The sequence below is a fragment of the Cylas formicarius genome, unplaced genomic scaffold (assembly GCF_029955315.1).
Source record: "Cylas formicarius isolate icCylForm1 unplaced genomic scaffold, icCylForm1.1 PGA_scaffold_5__7_contigs__length_24384050, whole genome shotgun sequence".
Taxonomy (NCBI): Eukaryota; Metazoa; Arthropoda; class Insecta; order Coleoptera; family Brentidae; genus Cylas; species Cylas formicarius.
This window is the reverse complement of record NW_026844341.1, coordinates 1,661,052-1,685,664: the sequence shown is the minus strand read 5'-3', so window position 1 is coordinate 1,685,664 and position 24,613 is coordinate 1,661,052. Positions and strand designations below refer to the sequence as shown.

The window sequence follows — 24,613 nt, the reverse complement described above, 5'->3', positions numbered from 1 at the left end:
AACTGGCTCGTATTTTACTCTGTACCTGGTTATATATTGTTTATTTGTTGTTACAGAGCCGTAAAACTATTTCAGCCAGAGTTACTGAATTACAGAATTAGAACACCTTACCTCTGATCTTCTTTCTAATAATATCCACATTAAAGATATTAAACGTTCCATCAAAAAATACTCTTCACCACAATCTTTCAATAGCAATGAGGCCGAAAGCAATCTTACACTTGCCACTGTGGTCCTTCCTTACATTCAAAACATCACGGACCACATATCAAAAGTTCTAAAGAAGCATAACGTCAAAACTAGATTTACCACTTGTCCATTTGAGACGCCAGGAGTTTACAGCATTCCATGCATATGCGGTAAAGAATACATTGGAGAGACCGGACCAAAAATATCAACTAGGCTCAAAGAATACGAAAGAGCCTTACGACTAAGACAAATAAACTCATCAGCTGTTGCCGAACACACTCATGAAACCGGGCATAAAATTTTATTTGATAAAAGTAAAATTCTTCCATGTAATCAGTTCTTCTACCGACGAAAAATCCAAGAGTCTATAGAAATCTATAAACAACCTAACAATCTAAATCGCGGTTCAGGTCTCTACCTGTCATCCGAGACGGTGTTTATACCTCTCATTAGCGCCCCACCCCCCTCAAATAATATATAAGCAGGTACAGAGTAAAATATGAGCCAGTATCAGTCAAGCTCTGAAGAAGCCAACAGGATGATTGGCGAAACCTCAGCAATTTCGGCTAAGCAAAAACCGACGCAAGAGGAATCCAGAAGTTTTGTAAAAAGTATTACAGTAGCCTATGGAAGTTTCTTTGAAAAACTACCTAGTACTAGCAATTTTTAACAAAATTATTTTGAAAAAAATGTAGAACATAGAAACTAGATAAGTTGTTGAAATTGTCGTCCGCCTTGATGGATACACGCTTCAGCAAATTTTTAATTTTGCATCCTAACAATCTTTATAACCAACGACATAAGGAACTTTACTCTGTCGTTGATTTCCCATGTACATTTCCATAAGTGGTTTGAATTAAAGTTCATATGAAAATTTAGCCATTATTGTAAGAAATAACCAAAGAGATGTTGTGAGCCTTAATTATTTGTTGCAATCCTCCGAAATGTTGTGGTGTATTTTTGTATTTTCAATATTTTATTTGACCCTACAAAAAAGTCACGTGGATTTATTTCAAGAGATCTAGGGAACCATTCCGTTGTTATTAATTAAAAATGTCAATGAAATGCTAGGTCAGTACTGCCGAAGTGTATGAAGTTGGACATGGAAACAGTAGTTTAAAGTACGTTTTTAAATAACACGTTTCATTATAAAAATCGTGCACTTTTATACCTAGTAACAAAACACCCAACGGCACAGTTATTTTTAATAAAAATTAAATTAAAATGAAATATTCCTCCGAGGCACATGAACGACCAAAAATTAGAGGCCCATAGTCTGAAATTGCAGTATGCGTAGTTAGTAACCGAGAAAAAGAAAAAAAATCTGAAAATTTATTGGGTATTCAATGTAATAAAATTATCTTTTTAGTTTATTGGCATTTTTCTCAATTTCTTTTTACATATTTCTTTAAAGAAATTATTACTTACATAAAGGTGTAAAAAATGCTTAAATAGCTAGAATGCTACATGCCAATATAAAAAATTGAAAAGTCCTGATCATCAATTTTTTCACTTTAACTCTCAATAAATTTAGAGGCATCCTCTATTTGTGAATGTGTAGTATTCAGCTCTCAATTTTCTTGCTAACAGCAGTTCTAGAACAGTCTAAACACTTGGCGTGGTCTGAGGGTTACAAAGTATGCGCGAAGCACCTTCTCGAGCAGGCATTCAATTATTCTTGAAATCACCGAAACAATTAAGAAAATCCCTAGTTGGTTACTGTACGCATCGCAACTTTATAAAATATGCGAAGTACACCAGATTCTAGAGAGTTGTTTATTATTTCACTAACTGGTACTTGAAATGGATTACTCAGATGTCTTTGTAATAATAATAATACTTAAGGTTTGTACAAAAATAGACTTCTCTAGGAAGCGAAGTGTACTACAACCATTCTGGTAAAATTGTGAATGCGGAGTGTGAGAAAATATTTTTATGTTTTTGGAATTTATAAAACTTCATTGCGGTTTTAGTAGTGACAATTTTAAACAAAAACCAAAAGATTAATACATAGCCAAATAAGAATAAATGAATTACAAAAATTTGTCTTTGAAATCATTCTGGTCCAAATAATGTGTTTACCGCTATCCCGGAAACAACAACCTTTTCGGATATTTGAAACAATTGGATTTATATCAACGTTATTTTCTCGTCTCTCGAAAGATTTTATTGCATTTTTTAACCCTATGTAAAGTGGATGCAGAGCGAATGACATAAATTTTTTGTTAAATTTGACTTAGGTATCAATGAAGTGCTTTCACAGATAAATGACTCTATCTTATTGGGTAAACAGGCACTTAGCAAACTGTAAATTACGAATTTAATTGCAATTGCAATCTATATTGCCTATTCGTAACCTCTATACAAAACATTTAACGCCCGATCAAGAAAGCAACCCTCAAACAAGTAAGTGCCTACCAACTAAGCTCTCTTTTTTAATGCCAGGTGTTTAAAATCAGAATTACTTTTTAGTTTACTTTTCAATTGTAGTTTCTGAATTTGTTGCTGAAACGGATTATTAAAGCTTTATTTTCTTAAAATGAGAAATTATTATTCTCAATGTGTTCAAGGCTCTTCGCCTCAACATTTGGACTTGTGCACGATGATAAACGCTACCCCATCGAACCACCAAAAGAAGTACAGGAAGAAAAGAAAACCTATTTTCATATTATTCTTACATCTCAATAAGTTTTTATTTCATCTCATATATAATTGTTGTTATTTTTATTATTCTAATAAACTATCTATAGTAACGCCGCTGTTACATTACTTTCATTCATCAAAATCATCTTTCTGTTATGCAAATTGCTTTATTACCATCTCGTATTAAGAAACGAAATATAGACATAATATTCACTGTTTCTGGGAAAGAAGATGCGAATCGCGGGAAAGATATACGCGAAACTACAATCTTGTTAAGTTTAAAACGACAAACTTAATTTAAAAAAATGGATTTCCATAGAACTTCCCTTTGTTCATCGGGTGTTTTGCTCGCTGCTGCTTCGAACAGTTTTGGAATGTTGAAACTATATTTTTTTTTCCGGTCTCTTAGGAGAACTGATTTTGAATGATCCCTTGCGTTAAAGAACAGAAAAAAACAACCAAATCAATACAATACTGAGAGGAAAAATTGACCTAAAGGATTATACAAAAATCGGTTGCACAGGCGGAGACATAGCACAACCCCGTTTTTGAATAAACGAAACAATGAGAGAATAAGGTGACAAAAGCTATATATTATAAATAATAAATATATGCGCGGACAAATACAAAGAGAGATCTACTCTTTGCATTTAACATGAGATGACCACTAATGATGACAATAATAATCATAATAATAAGCAAGTTGTTGGTTTGTTGTTGCATGTCCATTAATGTTGAATTGCAAATAGGGCGAGCAATGAATTCCATATGCTAACCTTACCTAACTCCTATCAAGTATATCCGCTCAAGAAAAGACAGAATGAGGCTACCGCATAAATAGTATTTAGTTTTTGATGGCAGAGATCGTTTCATACTGTAGAGTTATGTAAAGGCGCATATAAACAATTGTGAGTTTTTTGTTCAGTTACGACTGCATATTAAAATTTTTGTGGAACGCGAGCCATTATTTATGGAAGGCTTAAGTTTCTCACCGATTTTCTTTCAATATCAGTGTACAGTAGGATCAAAGATTGGTCGTGTAGAAGGCGTGGTCACTTAAAAGGAAATGACTGAATTTAAACCAACCGCTGACATAATACAACTAACTAAAAATAAATTTAACTAAAAGGTACATAATATTTAATAACTTTTTAACTTTTCGTGTACAACTTACTATATTGTAATATGTCAACACGTTGTATTCACTTACATTTCATGTGATCATATATGCATATGAATAGACAATTACATTACCTGACAATACAGTCGTTACCTTTTAAAATAGTCTTAGTAGCCATATCATAATTGTTCAAATTAAAAAGAAAGGTTTCTAAGTCTCTCAAACTTGGACAAGCGTCGGGAGCACATGAACTTGTATTACCTATTCAATACAATTCATGATGATCAGCTCTCTACTCTCTGTGACTGCATTGATCTCAATTAATGAAGTGCCTTTGCGATCACTCAAAGCCCTCATTCGGCGGTCAATAAAAGATAACACTTTGTTCCAGGCTCGCAGCTGATCAAAAGAGACAAGGACGGCTGCACGATCAAGGCCTACGTGGACGTCGACGGCGTCCAGTACCAGCACACCCACCTAGATCTGCCAGGCGGCGCGCCTACGGGCACCAAGCCCGACGCCGCCGCCGGGAGCGACGCCAAAAGCAGATTCCCCTCCATCGTATCGCCGTCGTCGTCGGTCGTCAGCGTACCGCACAACTTCGTCGCGGTAGAACATCAACAGTCGAAGCAGGCGTGTGTCGGCAAACAGACGAAAGGTGACGGCGCGGTCATGTCTGCTGGTGCGCGATCGTCGAAGAAGAAAGGCCTGGGCGGTTTCCTCCAGCGTTTGGCCAGTTTCCGATTGGGCGTGAAGAAAGGGCAGGAGCAGAAGGAGAAGCTGAAGCGGAAAAAGAACGCGGCGACGCAGCAAGGCAACGGCGCGGCACCCCTAGGGTTGGCGGGTGAGTTAACTGTTTGACTGGAGGTGGGATCATCGAGTGTAGAGGCTCGCGTAGGTGTTAAATAACGTAACTGGATACTTTTCGAAATATATCTTTACTTCTTTAGACGGGAAAACAACACCATGAGGACATTACATATCGCGCGATTGGGGCGCATGTACCTGCTCATCTTAACCCAGCCTATTCCATAAATACCGTAGGGTAAAGTGCATTCTACACTCTACATTTTCCCATTTTACTAAAACGACAACTTACTTTCACAAGTCTGACTTCTGTTGAAGTTTAATAACCCGCAGCTTAAGGTTTTATTATAAAGGGTTTATACAAGTAGTAGCAAAAGGCAGTACATACAGGGTGGCCGGTTTAAGAGGGGCATATATCTTATCTCGAAATTTATGAGTGTTATTAAAAAAAAGGTTGAATACAAAAGTTATTTGTAAAATGATTTTTTTTGGATTATTTCAATTGTGGCTGTAATACTTTTTACAAAACTTCTGGATTCATCCTGAGTCGGTTTTTGTTGAGTCGAACTTGCTAACGTTTCGCCAATTATCCTGTTGCTTCTTCAATCAGTTTCAGTCAAGCACTGAAGAAGGATGATTGGCGAAACGTTAGCAAGTTCGACTCAACAAAAACCAAGACGCGGGAGGAATCTAGATGTTTTGTAAAAAGTCCATAGGTTATGTTATATTAACGTTTAAAACATTTTTCTGAGAAACGCATTTTAGAAAATAAATCCTTTTCTCAGACAATATTCAAAATTGAAATATTTTTATCAACTGCGCAGTGTTTCGTTGTTTTACAAAATGTTACTTCTCTCAATTTTTGTAAAATAACCACCCTGTATATTTTCCAATGTATTGACGATTTTTAACAATTCCCAGGCAATATTAACGTAATTAATTACATTTCTTAGATTTCTGACTTAATTCTGAAAGCGTTTCTAATTTGTTTTTTATAAAATTTGTTTGATTGAAATATTATTAAATATAATAAAAAATACTTATTAAAAAATAAATATGTTGAATAAATATTATTTCATTTAATCATTTTATTTCAATTTGATTCATTTTAATTCGATCATGCATCGATATTTACATTACAGCAACATAACATGATCTGAAAATAAACTTTGCGAATTTGAGATAAATATTCCCGAAATCGAACATCCAAAATAAATGTGACAACAAGATGAAGCTTCTTTTAAATGGATATTTTACACAATGGACACCTTGACACAAAGTGACACCAGCAAGGAGCCCGTACTCAAATCCACTGGACTTCTTGTGGGGGCACTTTAAAAGAGATAGTATAGAAAAACAAGTCCATAGAAGTTGTGTTAGAACAACTAATTCCGGATGCAATGAAATGCGACCAATTATATATTAAATCCCACAAATCATTTGGAGGTAATTGCATTATTCAAAATGGTGGACATGTGGAAAATTTTATATAAAGTTGTTAATTTTATTTTTGATAAAATAAAATGATCTATCATTTTGACAGTATTTTAAATAAATGATAATTGTTACTGCAATTTCATAAATAAATACGAGAGATGCTTTGAAAATTATTGTTAATTGCCTTAATATTGCCTCGGAATTGGGAGGGAGGATGCGTGTTCTAGTAAGGTGGATGTTTTTGGGGGGGGGGGTTATTTTTCAGTGTTGTCCAAAATATCAGGTTGAGTTGCAAGTATCTTCTGTCTTAAAGCTTCCAACGGGTAGTTTCTGTTTTGTTGGGGAATGAAGGTGTTTCGACAGGTAGGGCATAACTTATTGTAACCACAACTTGGCAGCTTATTGTAACAACTTAAACAGATAGAATGGCCCGTATTGCAATTGATGATTTTATCATATTTCATTAACTGCAAACAAACTGGACATTGGAGACAGCTTAACAGCAAATCTTTCATTAGCCCTCGACCGTTTGACTTATTATTATTATTATTATTATTAAAAATATTGAATTTTATTTTCATATCTTTAAAATTATTACTCTTAAATAAATCGGCAAGGGATTTCTTCTTCCAAGCAAACTTTTTCAAGTTCATCAAGAAGATTTGTTTTCCCTGAAAATTTTTGCTAAACGATAGATCCCGAAGCTCAAAAGTATGTACATTAAAATCGAGCGTCACCGAAAATCTATACTGCAAGTTGTCGTTCAAAAGAGCCGCGCCGATGGCTATGATAACGTCATCGATAAAAATGCCAACTACGAAAGTGTTGTTATCGAATTCGCTTAAAAATATTGTTGAACTATCGGGTAATGACAGCTCGAAGCATCCAGATTTAAAGATTTTATGCTTTTGGCTGAAATGCTGACCAACTCTTCGCACTTCCATAACATCATTGCATTCCAAATTTGGACAGACGATGGGTCGAAATTCGCATACTTCTTCGTGGGCGAGGACCTGTTCCCATTTTAGTCGTTCATTACAATTTTTGGATAAACTGCACGGAAACTGTTGAATATTAGCCAATTTTTCGTACGTTTTGTTTCTGAGATACGTGTTATCATCTAAAATAGTACATCTTCCGCAAATATCTTCGCCATCAACTGACGTATAGATCGGAGAAACCGACAGATACTTCTGGCAGAGAAAGCACCTCAAGTCCTCGAAGCTGACCAACGCTATAATTCCAGAAAAATGTTTGCATCAACACTGTCATACGTTTTATAAGAATTGAAATAAGTTACTTGCGAAAAGTTACAATGGGATTTCCCGTAGAAGTTGTATCACGTTCAATGCACCATTAAAAAATAGAAATTACGAAAAAATAAAAAAAAAAGATATTAGATAATAGAATTATTTATTACTATATGTTTAAGAAATACTCAGGCAAAATGGCAGTGTTTTGTCGATTTATTGTTACATCAAATTTATAACTTATATAGAGTGTAATTTTAAATTTTAAAAGCGAGGTTTGTATACGAAATTATCTCAAAAATCTCAGTTTATTAATCAAAAGAAAATATACGCCAATTTATCAATTATCGGTTAATCTATAGACGGATAATTTTTTTTATTATCTGTATCTGGTTTATTTTAAGTGTTTGCACTCTTTGTTGCTCTGTTTCGTTGACATTGGGTTAACTTTATTTTTCATTATATTGATAAAAATTGACTACGGAAAATCTAACTGATTAACATTAGAGACCTCTTTTAAGTCTTCATAATTGTTGGTCGGTTGAGTAGTTGCCTTTATACGGAGTATCTCATAAGTTGGTTGGTTAGTTCTTTTTGTTTACAATACAAGAAATTGCCACCTTGTAGAAAATAATGAGATTAATTTTTAACAAGTACAGCGAAATATTAAGGAACTTACTGTAAAATGTCCTCAGAAATGCGAAAATGAAATAGTATTACGCGTAATCCATGTAATATAATAAGGTAGGTCGCATCACTTTCATACAAGCAACCTTTTGTATCTAAAATTGTTGCACTTATAAAGCCTCCTATAAGCACTTGGAGTGAATCACAACGTAATAGATTACCCATTGAGGTTTAAATCACAATTTAATTATTAGGTCTATATTAAAGGGAACTTATTGCAAGCTTTTAAAATATATTTTAGGAATAAAAAAAAAGTTTACAAAAATTTACACGTCATTCAAATGTTGTCGGTAAATAGGGCGTTTGTTAGAGTAAACAAAAAAGAAAATAGTAATATAAATGAATTTAAAAGGCAACAGTCCTATTCTTTATATAAAAACCAATCATTTTATTTTACCAGTTTCAACCCAAAATTTTCTGAACAAGTTAAGCAGTATGGTATCCTAAGAGTTCAAAACTTTGGACTGTAACAGTATTTGCCTGTGCCAGAAGTCTAACTTTCCTAGCTCTTCGATTAAATTTTGTCAATGTTATTGTTATTAACGGTTAAAGCAATAAATCTATTTACTATTATTATTGCCTTTTATTTTATATTTATTTGAATTGTCACCTTTTTAATATCTTCATTGGACTAGCTTTTCCTTTGTTTCATGAACCCAGTTTCATTTTCGAAAATGTAAACTATTGAATGCAGTTTTGCAGTGCCGCTGCGGGAGTTCTAAATCCTTGTTAGGTCCTTATCTCTAAATTAAAAGGCAATCCACCTGGAACTGCAAAAATAAGGTTGCGAGTGCGATTCACGCCAAGTGTCATCCTTACCCTCACCCCGCTAATTGACTACTATTGATTATTAAAACCATTTTGATTCACTACTTTTAACTAATCTGGACATCAGTTTACAATTTTTGATAATGTCTTCTCACTTTGAGTTTTTTTTCATGATGCGAGAATCCTATAATCTAATTACCTTTAGAGAAGTAAAAATATATTTTGTTCTATTCTGTTTTGGGGAAGAAAACTATAAGGAAAAAACAACGGCTTACCCATACTCGTTGTGTCAACAACTTTGTTGTGCAAAAGCTTACTAACCGTATCAGTAGTTCGATTAATTTATATTTTCTTATCACCTACAGATACATATAATGAAAATACATCATCGGCGGTAAGTGTGAAAGGTACAAATTTCTAACGGAGTGGGAGTGATGGAGAGTGATACCTTGTCGGCTCCAACTTTTGAACCGATCTGATTGACTTAATGAAGTTTTATTATTTCGCGAGGGCCATGAAGACTCATAAAACCCACTGGTTATTAAGCACTCACTCCGCTCGTACCAAATAAACTCGTAACTCAAATGTCGTTTACCACACTTATTGCATAATATTCTATTTTAAATGGAATAGACTGAACTTTTGTGACCTATCCACTAACATGAACAGCAAAATCAGTCTTCAGTTTAATACAGCACATACAATGTAAATAACGAGGACTTTCTGCAAGGACTAGATGCCTTTTTACTGAGTACTATATTTAGACACAATTTTTCGGTTGCGCATTTGAATTTCCACTTTTTTCGAGACCATTTATTCCGTAAAGGTACCCCGCCGCAAAAACAAATAGAGGCAATAATTTTAAAAATAGAATTGTTAAACTCTAAAAATATACTGGAAAAATAATTTAGGATTCCTGCATTACATTACTCTTGTAATGCAAAACACAAATTCCCATGTCATAAGAAAAAGGTCAGGTTTTTGTCAGGTTTAAACAAAATGGCGAAATATTACAACAAGAAATAAAGTTAACTCTTTGCAGACTGTATTTCACATTTTTATTTTATGGTATTATACCCCAATATGGGGTATAATACCAAAGACCCCTCCCTTTTTTTATGCAAAATGACTTTAAAACAATTAGTAATTGTAGTCCTTGAACAAAAGTGTTCGTGGACTCCTCTTATCGATGTATAGTTTTCGAGATATCGGTACTCGTTTTTTAAATTTAATAATTTTCATAACAAACACAAACAAAAATCTTACATTTTTAATAAAACTGTTATGGGAGAATTTTAATTATCGCATGATCTTTTAAATGCAAAATTCATTTTTTGCAATGAATTTTATTTTTATTTTATTACATTTCAAAAGTCACCAGTTATCGCACCTCATTTCCGATCTAAAAATCTGGACATTTTTTATATATCGATAGCCAAAAAAAAAACAATATATTTTTCGGACGGTGTAACATAATAATGGGTATTGTGGAGTTTAATAGCTGTAAAGTATGCATAGATCCAGGGTATATTTTAAATTACGCGGAAATCTCTGGATTCATTTGTGCAATACATTCCTTAGTGCGGTACCAATAGAATAACGTTACTAAAATATATTTTGTGCCATCCTGTATGTCCATAATTAAAGAATTTTATTCTACTACAAACAAATGCATAGTTGTTAAATCTATGGATGGTTTTTGGGATGCGATTAAAAACTAAGTGAATTTTATTTATTACTAATGTAAAAACGATAAGTTTATTTAATACAATTATTTAATTTAGATAATAACAAGTACAAAAATCGTGTAGAAAAAAATGCATTGTTTTGATGAATTCGTTTCGAATTTATATAATAATAATAACAATGAAGTTTATTAACAAAGTTATACATGCCAGGGCAAACACAATAATACGCAGCTTCCTTCCAAGGGGAATTTAGCCTAACTAATGGCTCAATAAAATAGGCACTGGAATTAGAAGTGAGAAAAGGAACGCTAAGAAACGAAAAGAACTGAAACATGTTTGATATTTTAAACCTTGAATGTTGGAATCTTGAAAATATGTTCTGGGCCCTATTTACTCCATTTTTTGCCTAAAAACTATTAAAACTACTTGATGGAAGTTCATTTGCAATCTACAGTGTGCCCTACTTTGATAATGTTACGTCGTACTTGCGCATTTAATATACTACACAATAAGTTTGTTTTGAATAAATTATGTACTATTTTCCATACGCTACTCATAAAGAAATAAAGTTTTTAACAAGCCTGTTTTCAAAACATGAGTTTGGTTTCTACATCAAAATTTGTGAGTTTGAGAAGAAAACTCAGTTCGCCGTGCATAAATGCAAATATTTAAAATTATCCTATTTCTAAAAATGTAATTGAAATCCTTTGCCCCAAACGACTCCCAACTGAGTCAGAATGAAGTACGGAAATATCGCAAATTAATTATATTTATTATGTTTATCCAGTTTGTCTGAAATAGGCTAATTTTCAAATATTTCCCGGCTCACAGCTTCCAGAACATAATTTCTTCCCGGATCATTTGTGAACGACACCCGACAGGTAGGACATTCCTTTTTAGTTATTTGTCTATAACAATCTGAACAGATAGAATGACCCCGTGGACAATTGATGATATCCGTTTTCATTTCGTTATAACAAACTGGACATTGAAGAATGCTAATCAATAGATTTTTCTTTGACCCTAGCTCGATATCTTTAGATAAATTGAAATGTACTTTTAATTCATTAAAATGACAATTTTTAAAGATATTTTCGAGGGATGTCTTCTTCCACGCAAACTGTGGCTCGGACATTAGATTTTTTTCTTTTTCCAGCCAAGGTCTGATGATAGATGATTCCCGAAGCTCGATAGAATTTTTATTGACATAAAGCGTCACGCAAAAGCTATGATCCAACTTGCCAATGAGAAGAGAAGACACTTTGATGCCTACGGCATCTTCATAGATAAAAATGCCAATCAGGAAAGTGTTTTTATCGAATTCACTTAAATATATTGTGGAAGTATCGGGTAATGATAGCTCGAAACTTCCAGATTTAATGATTTTATGGTTTTCGCTGAAATGCTGACCAACTCTTCGCACTTCCATAACATCATTGCATTCCAAATGTGGACAGACGATGGGTCGAAATTCGCATACTTCTTCGTGGGCGAGGACCTGTTCCCATTTTAGTCGCTCATTACAATTTTTGGATAAGCTGCACGGAAACTGTTGAACTTTCGCCAGGTTTTCGTAAAGTTGGTTTCTAGTACCCGTTAGGTGATACGAAGTGCATCTTCCGCATATGTTATTGACTTCATCGATCGTAAAAATCGGAGGTACTGAGAGGTATTTCTTACACTGCGAACATCTCAAGCCTTTCCACGCTGTAATATCAGAAAAAACAGTTTATTTCAAAACTGTTTTAACAACTTATTTATGTATAGAGGGTGTTCAATAGTGTTAAACATTTATTATTAATTTTAGAAAAAAATGTTAAATGCAAAAGTTATGGATAAAACTAAAAGGAGCAATTCAAAAAAAATATTTTCAAATATACAAGGCGATTCATAAAGGAGTTGGGAACCAAACTTATATTTTTTAAATGGAACACCCTGTATATTATTGCATTAATAGATGCTCCCTTTTATACTCAATCACCCAATGTAGGGTTTTTCGTCAAAAAAAGAATTTTAAAGCAGAACAATCCTTTATCCTTAATACTTGTCTTGAAGTTACTTCGAATTGTTTGTGCAGTGTGAGTCAAAATGAAAAATATTAATTTTCGTGAAAAAATCAAATGGAACAATCAAAAACAACATGAAATAGAGGATAAGAGAAACCTTTCAAAGTGCCGGTCATGAAATGCTAGCGATACTGCCCAATCATTTAAAGACCGTGTTAGAACATGTATTGCTTTGCAGTTTTGTTCTTAATTTTTGAGTATGTTTTTCTGGAATTATTAGCAGTGTTAATATTCCAGTTTTATTATTATCCCTAGAGCAAAATACTGTTGTTTTAATCTCGGATTTAATATTATCGGAAAGAATTGTACTTAATTCATCTCTGTAGACTTTTCACGTTCAGGCAATATTTATTTTGTTCTCAATTTTTCGTGATATTTTCGCACGGTTTTAAAACGTGCTCTTAAGATCGTATTTTTTAATGATATTTTAGCCTTCCGGGAATATAAATAAAAATTTAAAACTATTTTAGCCTTCTGTATCACGAAAATTAAGTCCAAAAAGGTTCGACAATATGAAATATCCTTTTTTGTTGATTTCATAAGCAGTTACACGTACGTACCTTGAAATAAAATCGCTGAGTCATCCACGCTGGATGGTTCGTTCTTACTTTGCTGAGCCCCTAAATTTTAAAACTTTAGTAAAATTATGATTTTATCCAGTGCGTGTCGCGCCCAGAGTGGCCAAGTGACTCTATGTTTTTAGTACACAACTAAACACAGAGACTCGGGTTACGATCTTTGTAAAAGACTTTTGGCCTAAATGCATCAAAACTGAGATGTTTCAAACAGAATAGAAGTATGCATGCGTAACCAAGTCAAATAATGGATACGACTAAGTTAACATCAATACACTTTTCTTTCTAAAGGAATTGACATTTCGTATGCTATCTTGGTTTTAAATTCTGAGTTATTTTATTTTATAATTTATATTACAAAAAGAGATACGTTATAAACAGTGGCATTATGGATTTCCACATGTACGTATGGTGTGTCTCAAAGTATATCGTTTGGGGTTTTAACACATTTGGCCAGTCATATTTGATTTGGTGCAATAGTTTTCTTTCTTTCCGCTTTCTAGAGCAACAGCATTGGAATATAAAAATAACAACTTACCCATCTTATTTGTACAGCAATAATGTTAAGCAACAAACAATAGCTCGATCGACAGAGTGAAATTATGTCCACATTTGTATTTTCTTATCACAAACAGATAAACGCCTATGGGAATACCCTAACATACACGAAACTATACAAAACACCTTTTATCGGTACTTGAGAATTATATCACGTTTCAAATATACTAAAATTCCGTTTTTAAAGTCTCATCGACTAATTTGATCGACATCAATTTCTAAAGATATCTTTTCATTGATTAAAGGTCCGGTAATTATATATATATATATATATATATATATATATATATATATATATATATATATATATATATATATATATATATATATATATATATAATTACCTATAAAATGGATCAAAAACCCCTAGTGCCCACGAACGTTCTCACCAGCACCCAATTGCCGAAATCAATCAAAATAACTCGCAAAAATCTTCTTTACAAGAAGATATCTCGTTTGACGTCTTTGACTACCAATTTATCACATAAACAGCTTTCTTTAAGAGTCTTGCAAATATTACGACGAAACCTTGTAGTTACCAAGAAGAAGCTGCTCAAGTCACAACATCGTTGTCATTTCTGTGGTCTACTTTACTAGACACCAAATGCATCTATTCAAGAATTTGGTGTGCAAATACTTATAGTTCAGTATAGACAGTATTCGAAACGACCATCAGTTAGGTTTTAAGCTTCGTAGGTGAGGGAAGGAAATGGTTTAATGTATGTCAGGCTCTATCGAAAACGGACGATCACAATATACAATATAAAACTTTCTTGGAACGGATAGAAATCAGTTTATTATTATTTACTTATTTAGTTATTATTATGTTTCGCGCAAAATTTGGGGTCGAATTTCCAATATTTCCCGTCTCAACGCTTCCAGCGGGTAATTTCTGTTCTGGGAGTTGAAGCCGTTGCCACAGGTAGGGCATACCTTATTGTAACCACAACTTGGCAGGTTATTATAACAACTTGAACAGATAGAGTGGCCCTTATTGCAATTGATGATTTTATCTAATTTCATCAACTTGAAACAAACTGGGCATTCGAGGCAGCTTAACAATAAATCTTTCATTAGCCCTCGACCGTTTGACTTATTAATATAACAAATATCGAAATGAATTTTTAGATATTTAAGCTGATCATTTTTAAAGATATCTGCGAGGGATTCCTTCTTCCACTCAAAATCTGGCACGGACACTGAATCTCCTCGGGCAAAATCTTTATCTGGAAAATATTTGATCATCTCTGATTCCCCAAGGTCGATGGAAATGTTATTGAATTCTAGCACCACGAAAAAACTTGCCAACTTGTCACAGAGACCAAACACTTTGATGGATACGCTATCGTTATCGATAAAAATGCCAACCACGAAACTGTTGTTATCGAATTCGCTTAAATATATTGTGGAAGTATCGGGTAATAACAGCTCGAAGCTTCCGGAGTTAAAGATTTTATGGTTTTGGCTGAAATGCTGAGCAACTTTTTGCACTTCCATAACATTCACAAATTCGCATACTTCTTCGTGGTCGAGCACCCGTCCCCATTCCAGTAGTTTATTACAATTTTTGGATAAGCTGCATGGAAACTGTTGAATTTTCGCTAATTGCTCGTACGTTTTTGTTTCGGATATGCGTATCTTCATCAGAAATGGTACATCTTCCGCAAATATCTTCGCCATTCACTGAGGTATAGATCGGAGGTACTGACAGATACTTCTGCATTCGTGCATTTTAAATCTTCGGGGACGACCCTTGCCATTTCTGGAATGCCAAAAAAAAGTTTGCATCAGCGCTTAACATGGTAAAAATCGAAATATGGGCGTTTTAAAGTTTTTTAAGTCATAATCTTAGAATATATAACACTAATATACAGAGTGTTGGTGTGGCTTATATAAAGCCAACCATTAGGGAGAACTCTTCAGTCTAAGCATTTTAATTCAAAAATGCTGAGACAAGCGAAAAGATGTCCATCTATGCTTCATAGACTACCAGCATTTACCTGTGTCAAATATGCACGGAGTTTCGAACAAGCCAAAGCCACTTTTAAAAAAATGAAAACCATACTGACTAACCAGAGTCTTAGTTTGCAATTAAGCTCTCCAGCTGTGGATACAGTCAGTTTGAAAAATCTCTTTGATCTTATTGTATCTTTAAAGACTTTGTATACTTTGTATACTCTGCATACTCCAACTTCCTAAAGACTGGTACAGTACACACTGGTACTATCACAAAGTAATTTTGTCAGAAATAGAAACAATAAAGTTTTGGATTTAGTCCTGCATAACACTATCAACAATTGGCCGATAGAACGTGCAATAAATGTGTTAGCTACAATTCATATATCACTTCAATTTCTTAATTCCTTAAATAGGAATTTTACTTTTAAAAAGCTAACTTTCTGCTACGATATATTTTTAAACTTGGACTAGTCATCTCTTTCCTATGAATCGGATGTTGATTCCTCCTGCTTCTTGTTTATGTAGTAGAAGTACGAGTAGTCCCTCACAACTGCAAAATTTTAAATGCCTTAGGTCCAAGACCAAATCTAAAATTAAGTACTCCTATTAAAGCTATTTACTTAAAATTGAATATGACATTAAACAATATCCTAAAAATGTTGGTCGTTTATTAAAAATAAGAGAGAAATTTCAGCTGTACCCATTTTTATCAATTTTATTGACACTGAGTTACAAACTCGGCTAGATATACTCAACTCTTTTGCACTATGTTTTCGACAGTCACTTTCAAACAGGGGTTGGTTCTGTCAACAATTTGAATGCTATTAGTAATTCACACCACTCTAAAAATATAAACATAAAGAAGGTCTCCGAATATGAGCTGCAAAAAGCTCTTAAAGTAATAAAACGCTTGTACTATTTAACTGTGTCTGAGAATTCAAGCCGTTCCTCGTATATCGAAAATGCCTTAAACTATTCCCGTTCACAAAACAATTTCTGTAAAAATTTGTTTTCTTCGTACTTGTCTAACCGCACTCAGTGCGTCTATCTCTATGTTCAGACTTCCTCAGACGTTCCTCGAGGCTCAGTATTGATAAATACTTGGTCAGCTTTTTGATATATGCGGACGTATTTTTATTTTATTTTTTTTTTTAATACGGGGGTCCAGAGGTTTGTGTTACTCTCCAGCGTAGTTTTGGAGCAAATCAAATAATAAATTGGAAGTATAACGTAATCTTTTTGCCACCATGAGTGTAGCTGTCAAATATAACTTTCATCTCCTTGATAAAACTCTCTCTTTTCCTAACACTTTTTCTCAGTTTGGAAGTAGTATTCGACTGGAAATGATCCCTTTGTTAATAAGGTACTGGCAGTTGAGGCTTCTGCCACTACTTCAAAAATACATAAGTGATAAAAATATCACCTAACTAAGGTCTAAGTTAGAGTATGCATCAGTATGGTTGGTCTCATGGGTACAATTGTCATATTAATAGACTGGAGAAAAATCAGCGAAAGTTTTGGAAGTATGTACGGTAAACGAAGTATATGATTGGACGGAGTATATCCCCCACAAGGCTTTTTACATGAAATATTAATAAATAGATTTGGTTAGGTGTCTCTTAGTATTCGCTATGATTACCATTATTTAATGACTTTATTTAGAATTTTAAATAACTTGCTTAATTGCTCTGACCTATTATATAGACGAAATTTCGTTGTTCCCCGTATTAACTCTAGGCACAGTAACACACTCTTTCTATCCACATCAAGAACAAATATATTAAACCTTTCACCTATTTTCTCAATGTGCTCCAAATACAATGCTCGAATCGATCTTTTCGCAAATATTACTAAGGTAAAACCGTTATTGCCTATTAACCTATAATTATTGATTTCATTCTTTTCCTGATCTCTTTTTTCTATTAACGCTAGCTCATGTTAGACTAGACTTTAGGTTAAATTTCGTAATATCTTCATTCCTTGCAATGCCTCTGGAACTGTTTAATAATTTGTACTACAATCTACCTGTTAGTTGGATTCGTCCCTGTTAGATAGACCTATTTAAATAAATAAATAAATAAATAAAGGACGTTATCGTACGTTTACTCAGTAGGCTAATACTTATAAACCGACTTGAAATATTTGAAATGTGGATATCCAGAAGACTACAGAGAATAGTACGGATGGAGCATACCAGAAACATTGAGGTTCTGAAACGTATAGGAACTGAAAGCGAATTGTTGCAAATAATTAAAAGAAGAAACCCAGCTTATCTGGATTATATATTTAGAAACACGAAATACGAATTCCTGAAGCTAATCATGGAAGGAAAGATTGAGGGAAAACACGGCATCAGAAGGAAAAAGTATTCAAGGCGTAAAAATATTAAAAACTGGACCACAGCTTAGTTGTATTTATATTACCAGATTTTTTTATGACTTCGTCTACGAAATAAGTTTCTCAAAACTTCAACAAGTTGTCTTTTTACTAATATCGTCAAAATAAAGGTCATGCTGACTAAGTTTTTTCGCTAAAACGCTGTGTTATCATCAAAAATTACGCTGTCTGGTGGGATATTTGAAGGAAGAAAATCATGTACCCAATTCTCAGAAAGGTTACTTGTCACGTGCTGATGGTTGTCTAATGAGCAGTCTTTAATGTGTTGAATGGATATTCTTTTTCCTCTAGAAGCAGGTGCATTCAAAATATAGTTCGACGAAGAATGGTTAGGTCTCATTAATTCAGCTGGACTCGTCAATATTTTTAAATCTAAATCGGATTTTGGGTTATAAGATGTGAGAAAATACTGTGTAAAAATGCCGCATCCAAACATGGACGATCTGTCAGCGGTCATGTTGTTTGTTGAAAGCAGCAAGGACTTATGGTTCCAACGTCAGAATTTGCCATTAAAGCTGCCATTGGTTAAAAACGAAATTTTAAATCTCGCGCATGCGCACGATGAATGGACTTTCTCAAAAAAATGGTACATAGTTGCTTCACGAGTTCCTGTACTGTCAGCATAGGTAGGGCCTCTATATGTCCAGTAGCTAGTCTAAACATACCATATAAAAAAAATGAAAAAAAATAAAAATATCTCGGCTCGGTGCTCGGTGACTATACAGGTCTCGTTAAAATATTCCCCGTTGTCGCGGCTGGTCACTAATCTCCCTATCTACCTTTTAATACGAAAAGTAATTATGTATAAAGGCACCAGGTGCCAAATAGTTATTTTATCTGTACCCGTATTGTTAGTGACGTTGGGTATTAACAACCCCCCCACCCCGAATAAAGCACCATCTTGCCTATAAATTTGACGGGCGAAGCAGAAGTTTTATACCTGTTTTAAGCTACGGTTGTATACAGCAAATTCTTGCGACCGTTGGTGGTGTTTTATAGTTCTGGTGGACCTGAGATATATCAGTTATGGTGGTTAATATAGTGGGAAAAGTGTCTGAACTTAGTGACATTTATTTATAGGACGCGTGTTAGAAGCAAAACCGATAAAAACCGCTACGTGGGAGTAGCCGGGCATAAACAGATTATAGTACTGTTTTGTCCTTGTCTAATAATATCTGCTTGGAATTGTGTTGGAATTTATACACCCAGAATAATGCTGAGCGCCATACTTCGAATAAATATCGCAGGTGTGTTTTATGAAAGGCACCTTTTTGTGCCAGGATTCCCCCCCGAAGTCATGGCTCATATAAGATTTCTCTTGGAACACCCATATTTGAAATCATTGTTTGTAGGATATAATGTATTACGTGTATAGCAGAAATGTAAAATATTATGTGGTTTTAGTTAATTTAATATATATGTTTTTTCCTGGTTCAACTATGAGGCCTGGGTTTCCACTGCGCTATTTTTGTGATATTTCTGATGCTTTAGTCACGGGATTGACAACAAAAATTAAATGAACTGGTGTTGGATTGAGTCGGTTTGGGTTTATACAACGTGTGCAAATAGTGTGTCAAAGTAATATATCTCGTTTATTATTTGTTTTAGAGAAAATTATTTTTAAATGTACCGGGTGTTTCACAAATATGTGGGAAAACAATAGTTTTAAATGGAACATCTTGTATATTTTGGTTTTAATAGATACTCCCTTTTAAACTCAATCGCCTAAAGTAGGATTGTTATGGTCTATACCGAGTGTTTTTGGATTTATGGCTATTTTTTCGACGTAAAGGCTTAATAAAATTGAAAGAGCATTAATAGGAGTAATTGATGGAAGTATAATTTATAGGGCGTTCCATTTGATTTATTAATGAAAATTAATATTTTTCATTTTTACTCATCCTGTATAAACGATTCGAATTAACTTCAAGACAAGTATAGGATAAATGATTGTAAAATTGAATTGATTGAAAGCAAGTACTAATTACTCTGTGAAAACATTCCACCTCAGCCAATCAAAACGATCACCAATAACCCAAAAGGTTTGGGACTCGAGACAAATTTACTTTGATCTAAGTTCAGTATCGATGAAAAAAAATACTGAGACCCTTAAAAGATGTATTATTTTAAAGTTTCATCACACAATTTTTGATACAACAACATAAGTAGCGTGCAACCCTAATAACAAAACAGCAGCATTATATTGCGTTAGAAATATGGCGGTTCTTATTTTTTTATCTTACTTTACTATTTATTATAAAATCACCTTCCGTATGTATTTTTATTTTTTTAAATTAGTAGCAATGGAAAAAAAATTCATAGAAGGGTTCATCATAAACTTTTTGGTTCCCATTCTTCTTTCTCATAAAACTCACAAATTTCTAAATTAACAATAAAATGTGCAGCATTGCATATCGAATGAAATTATTTTAGAAAAATAATTTAATTGGATGCTGTCAAACAGTTGTATTTTGTACCAATATTTATCAGTTATATTCTAAACAATTACATACAACAATTAATAAACATTTTTCATACTAATTCATCTATTCATGCGTAAAAAAACATTTTATATAAATGAATAATAAAGCCTAACGCAAAACAAAAATATAAATTTTATTTATTATATATTATATATTATTTTGTGTTCTGTTAAAAATAGTACATTATAGATTATATAGATACCTGCATTTATTTTATATTATTATTTATTTTCGAGCCCCTAATACTCTCGAATGTGCCTAGATATTTTTTATCATAACAATACGTAATTATACGATTTATTAGGTCTTCGTTATCCTGTACTAGGGTGGTGTAGTACGAATAAGTCTAATCTTTCATCCTTTTATAAATGTTTAATTAAATTACACGTATTTTGTATTTACCCTAACTGAGCAATGCCATAGAAAGCAATAATAAGAAACCCCTTAAGAAGTTAAGTTAAGATTCTTTTAGCTTACAATTTCTTTTTTCTCGTCATGTTGCTTCGGGTTCATTTTTTTATGAAAAAATTGCAGATCAAAAAGTTTCTAATATTAAATTTAGTTAAGAAAAATGATGGAGTATTCTAATTCAATCACCCTTTAAAAAAATATGCAGAAAGTGTGTTTTTATAATAATAATTATACTTCCTTAATATTTTATTCTATCTATTTTTGTTCTTAAGATAAAAAATTAAAACATTATTTTTCCACCCTATTTGTAGCGCAACTCAACGTTAATATAACAAACTACCAGCACTCCTTAAATTTTTCTTTTTTTTGAAACATCCTGTAGATGTTATATGAAAAATTTGTTTCGAAAGATGATGAGTAATAATGATCGTTTAATGAAATTTGTGATTTCCATTTTAACGGCAGTGAAGCCATCGGCGTCCTACTCTTTTCCGTAGGGCGGCACATATCTGACCTTTGTCACTTTTCATTGCAGGGAGCAACAACGTCCAACCTGGTCTACCCGGCACGAAACCGGACTATGTCTACATACCCCTGAAGGGCCCACCGACGTCGGACGCGATCCGTAACAATAACAACGCCGCCCCTGTATCATCGAAACCGCCCCTGCCCAAACAGCCACCACCTAGGGTGGTCCACGCAAGTGTCAAAAAATCCGCGGCTGCGCAGAACCCGCACTTCGGCGTAGGTGTCGACGAGCGACGCCGACGGCGCACTATCGATTCGGCATCCGTGACCGTCGCGACGTCCAAGCGGGACGTGGGGGACGGGGTCGTGGGCATCGCCGGTGATGCTTCCATGGAAGGTCCCATGGGGCTTATCGAGACCGATCTCGACACGGAGGTCACGGTAAGTCAATGTACTTCGTTTAAGCACCGCGTATTTCGTCGTCTACTTGATACGAAAGTGGAGTTTAAGTGGGTTTTATTAAGTTAGCTGGAGGACCTGTCACCCTTAAAGGTTATGTTGTTTATTAATATCACTTAAAGTTAAAGAAACTATTATATCACATTCTATACCTTTAGGCACCAGTAGTCATATTAGGTATTAATTAATTTGATAATTATTAGCATTGAGGGTTTTTACTTATTAAGTAATGCAACGTCAACGTCGATAAATTTTGATCCTAAGATTTAAATCGCGTTTTACTAAATATTCGACATTATGTTCAATTCGCTATGCCATATTTTTGTAATGCTAAAGAGTTAGAAATTATTATTAAACTCTAAAACTTAGTGATCTTAATCCTATTCCATAGGCGTAGTATTGCGACCATGATGAGTAGCAAGAGTCCAAGTGGCAGCCAGTAGACATAGCCTTAGTGTTTAAAATTAGAATTATAGTCCCTTTCAAAGCTCGTTTTTGAAAATGGCTAGCGGCGTTTCTATATTTTTTTTCTTAAAAACGGATGAGTTTTCAAAAAATGAGAAAATTATTCTCAGTGTGTTCAAACTGTTCCAAAAATAGTTGAAGAGAACTACAGAATGAAAAGAAACTGTACAATGTACAAAAAAATGTTTATTACAACTTATCTTTTTTCATTCCTTTCCTACTTCCGTAAAAGTTTTTGTTTTCTTGGTCTTAGAAAAAAAATATTTCATATGTCTTTTATTTTTCTAAGAAACTACTTTTGTAGTAACGCCGCTGGAACATTACCTTCATTTATCAAAGTCGTCTTTCTAATTGTATGCAAAATTTAGAAACGATTCTAGGTGTTTTATAAACAGAAATCACTGCAATTTGCCTGAACTTAATGACATAAGTTGTTTACCCTTTTTAATGATCCCTGTCATTGGAAATTTACATTTTATTACTCTCTGGCATTAATAAATTAAGTATAATTACAACTGAGCGAATTTCGCGATTATTCACGAACTTTTCTTTTTTGGAATAATTCAAGGTATTTTCATTATATTTTGGCTTAAAAAATATTTATTACGCTATTAAAAGGGCATTAAAATTTTGTTATATATATATATATATATATATATATATATATATATATATATATATATATATATATATATATATATATATATATATATATATATATATATATATATATACATGTTTTTTATTTTTCCCAACTTCGTGGTATACAAAGCTGAATGATTTGATATCATTCGTCACCTGTAATCTGAGAAGTGGTAAACTTAGAAAAACAATTAAACAAAAAATTTGCAAAATATTTACTTTATACTCTGCGGGATTGCTTCCGCAATATGTTGTTAAAGCACGAATGCGCAAAGTATAGAAAATGGTATGATATAACGTAATGCACGAGGTATTCGCGTTTACCAGACAATAAACAATAATTACGCGCCTCAATCTATTAATTATACCGGTGGCAATTGATGGTTATTATAGGGTGACCTGAGGCGCAGAAAATTAAAAAATATATATTTGGATTAACGTAAAAACGACGCTGTGCTTGAACCAAATACTCTGCGCACACGTTACAAAAGTACGCCTCCAGCAAATCAATTACCTTTCTCATGTTCTCTCTCAGGAAGACACAGGAAAAGTATGAGCCTAAAATACTAAAGTTATATTTCACACGAGGAATATATCGAGTTTAGTGTTGATTTTGTTTTGGTTATGTCCTGTGAATTAGTTTCCTGTTAGGTCTTCTTCTAATTTACCAATGATCAAAACTTCCATTAATTCCAGAAGAACAAATCGCAATATGGATAGAATTAACACAAATATAATGGAGAGAGTACAAAAAAAAACTGTCAACGGTTTATTTATAGAATAAGAAAATATGATCCTGACTTTACATTAAAAGGAAATTAAAACAAAACTTTTTTAGTCAACAAGCACAGCGCAGATGATGTTTGAGTTTAGTTTCGAGATTTTCTAGCATATTTTTGACTTTTTTCTTTTGCATATATTTTGTACCTTAGTATTTTACTATAATTATGTATCATTTCATATCACTTTGAACAATTTTTAATTGCTTTCATCTCCTTTTCTGTCATTTACCTACTTACAATATCTACTGTATATTGACTACAGCAGAATAAATATATTATTATTATTATATTTCTGTGGAAAGCGCAAAATAATATCGCCGTCACTGCTGTTGGTTTTACTGCCGATTTGATTCATACGGCTATTGGCAATGGTGGTTACGATGACATGCCAAAGCAAACTCGTGACTAAAGTGGCGTTTACCTAATTTTTTGCATTATTTACGATTTATCAAACTGCAAATATTGATTTAACGAACTAAAAAAAAAACAAAATAAGCTACAATGTTACTTATTTATATCAGAGTTTTGGTTAGACATTTTCTTTTTCAATATCGCTAAGTGTAGCCAGTGAAACCAAATCCATGCAGACACCTCAAATAAGCGGATGTTTTATGTGAGACTGGGAAACAATACTGCACAAAAAGTGTTTTTTTTTTTAAACGGGGAAACTTGGAATTGACAAAATGTGTTTTAGGAATTATGCAAAACTTTAAATTCTATTATCATGGGTTGATACTTAAGCACATTTTATCAAAAATT

General features: G+C 33.4%; 3 protein-coding genes across 6 annotated transcripts in view; 1 reads left to right on the top strand and 2 right to left on the bottom strand.

The window, feature by feature from the left end:
* The window catches only part of LOC132702599 (uncharacterized), a 165,294-nt gene that overhangs the window by 91,582 nt on the left and 49,099 nt on the right, over positions 1–24,613 (top strand). For all 4 annotated transcript variants that reach the window (XM_060671346.1, XM_060671349.1, XM_060671347.1 and 1 more), the window contains exons 7-8: positions 4,344–4,796; positions 21,574–21,947. In XM_060671346.1, the coding sequence (XP_060527329.1) occupies positions 4,344–4,796; positions 21,574–21,947 (827 nt within the window). The remainder of the gene's footprint in view (positions 1–4,343; positions 4,797–21,573; positions 21,948–24,613) is intronic.
* On the bottom strand, positions 10,199–13,831 carry LOC132702601 (uncharacterized). The gene is made up of 3 exons (XM_060671351.1): positions 13,769–13,831; positions 13,216–13,275; positions 10,199–12,296 (listed from the first exon to the last, which is right to left on the bottom strand). The coding sequence occupies exons 1-3, from the start codon at positions 13,770–13,772 to the stop codon at positions 11,392–11,394; spliced, it is 969 nt and encodes a 322-aa protein (XP_060527334.1). The 5' UTR covers positions 13,773–13,831; the 3' UTR covers positions 10,199–11,391.
* The window catches only part of LOC132702602 (uncharacterized), a 61,209-nt gene continuing 51,162 nt past the window's right edge, over positions 14,567–24,613 (bottom strand). Inside the window, exon 2 of the mRNA XM_060671352.1 lies at positions 14,567–15,550. Coding sequence (XP_060527335.1) covers positions 14,611–15,468 — 858 coding nt within the window. The 5' untranslated portion in view covers positions 15,469–15,550 and the 3' untranslated portion in view covers positions 14,567–14,610. The remainder of the gene's footprint in view (positions 15,551–24,613) is intronic.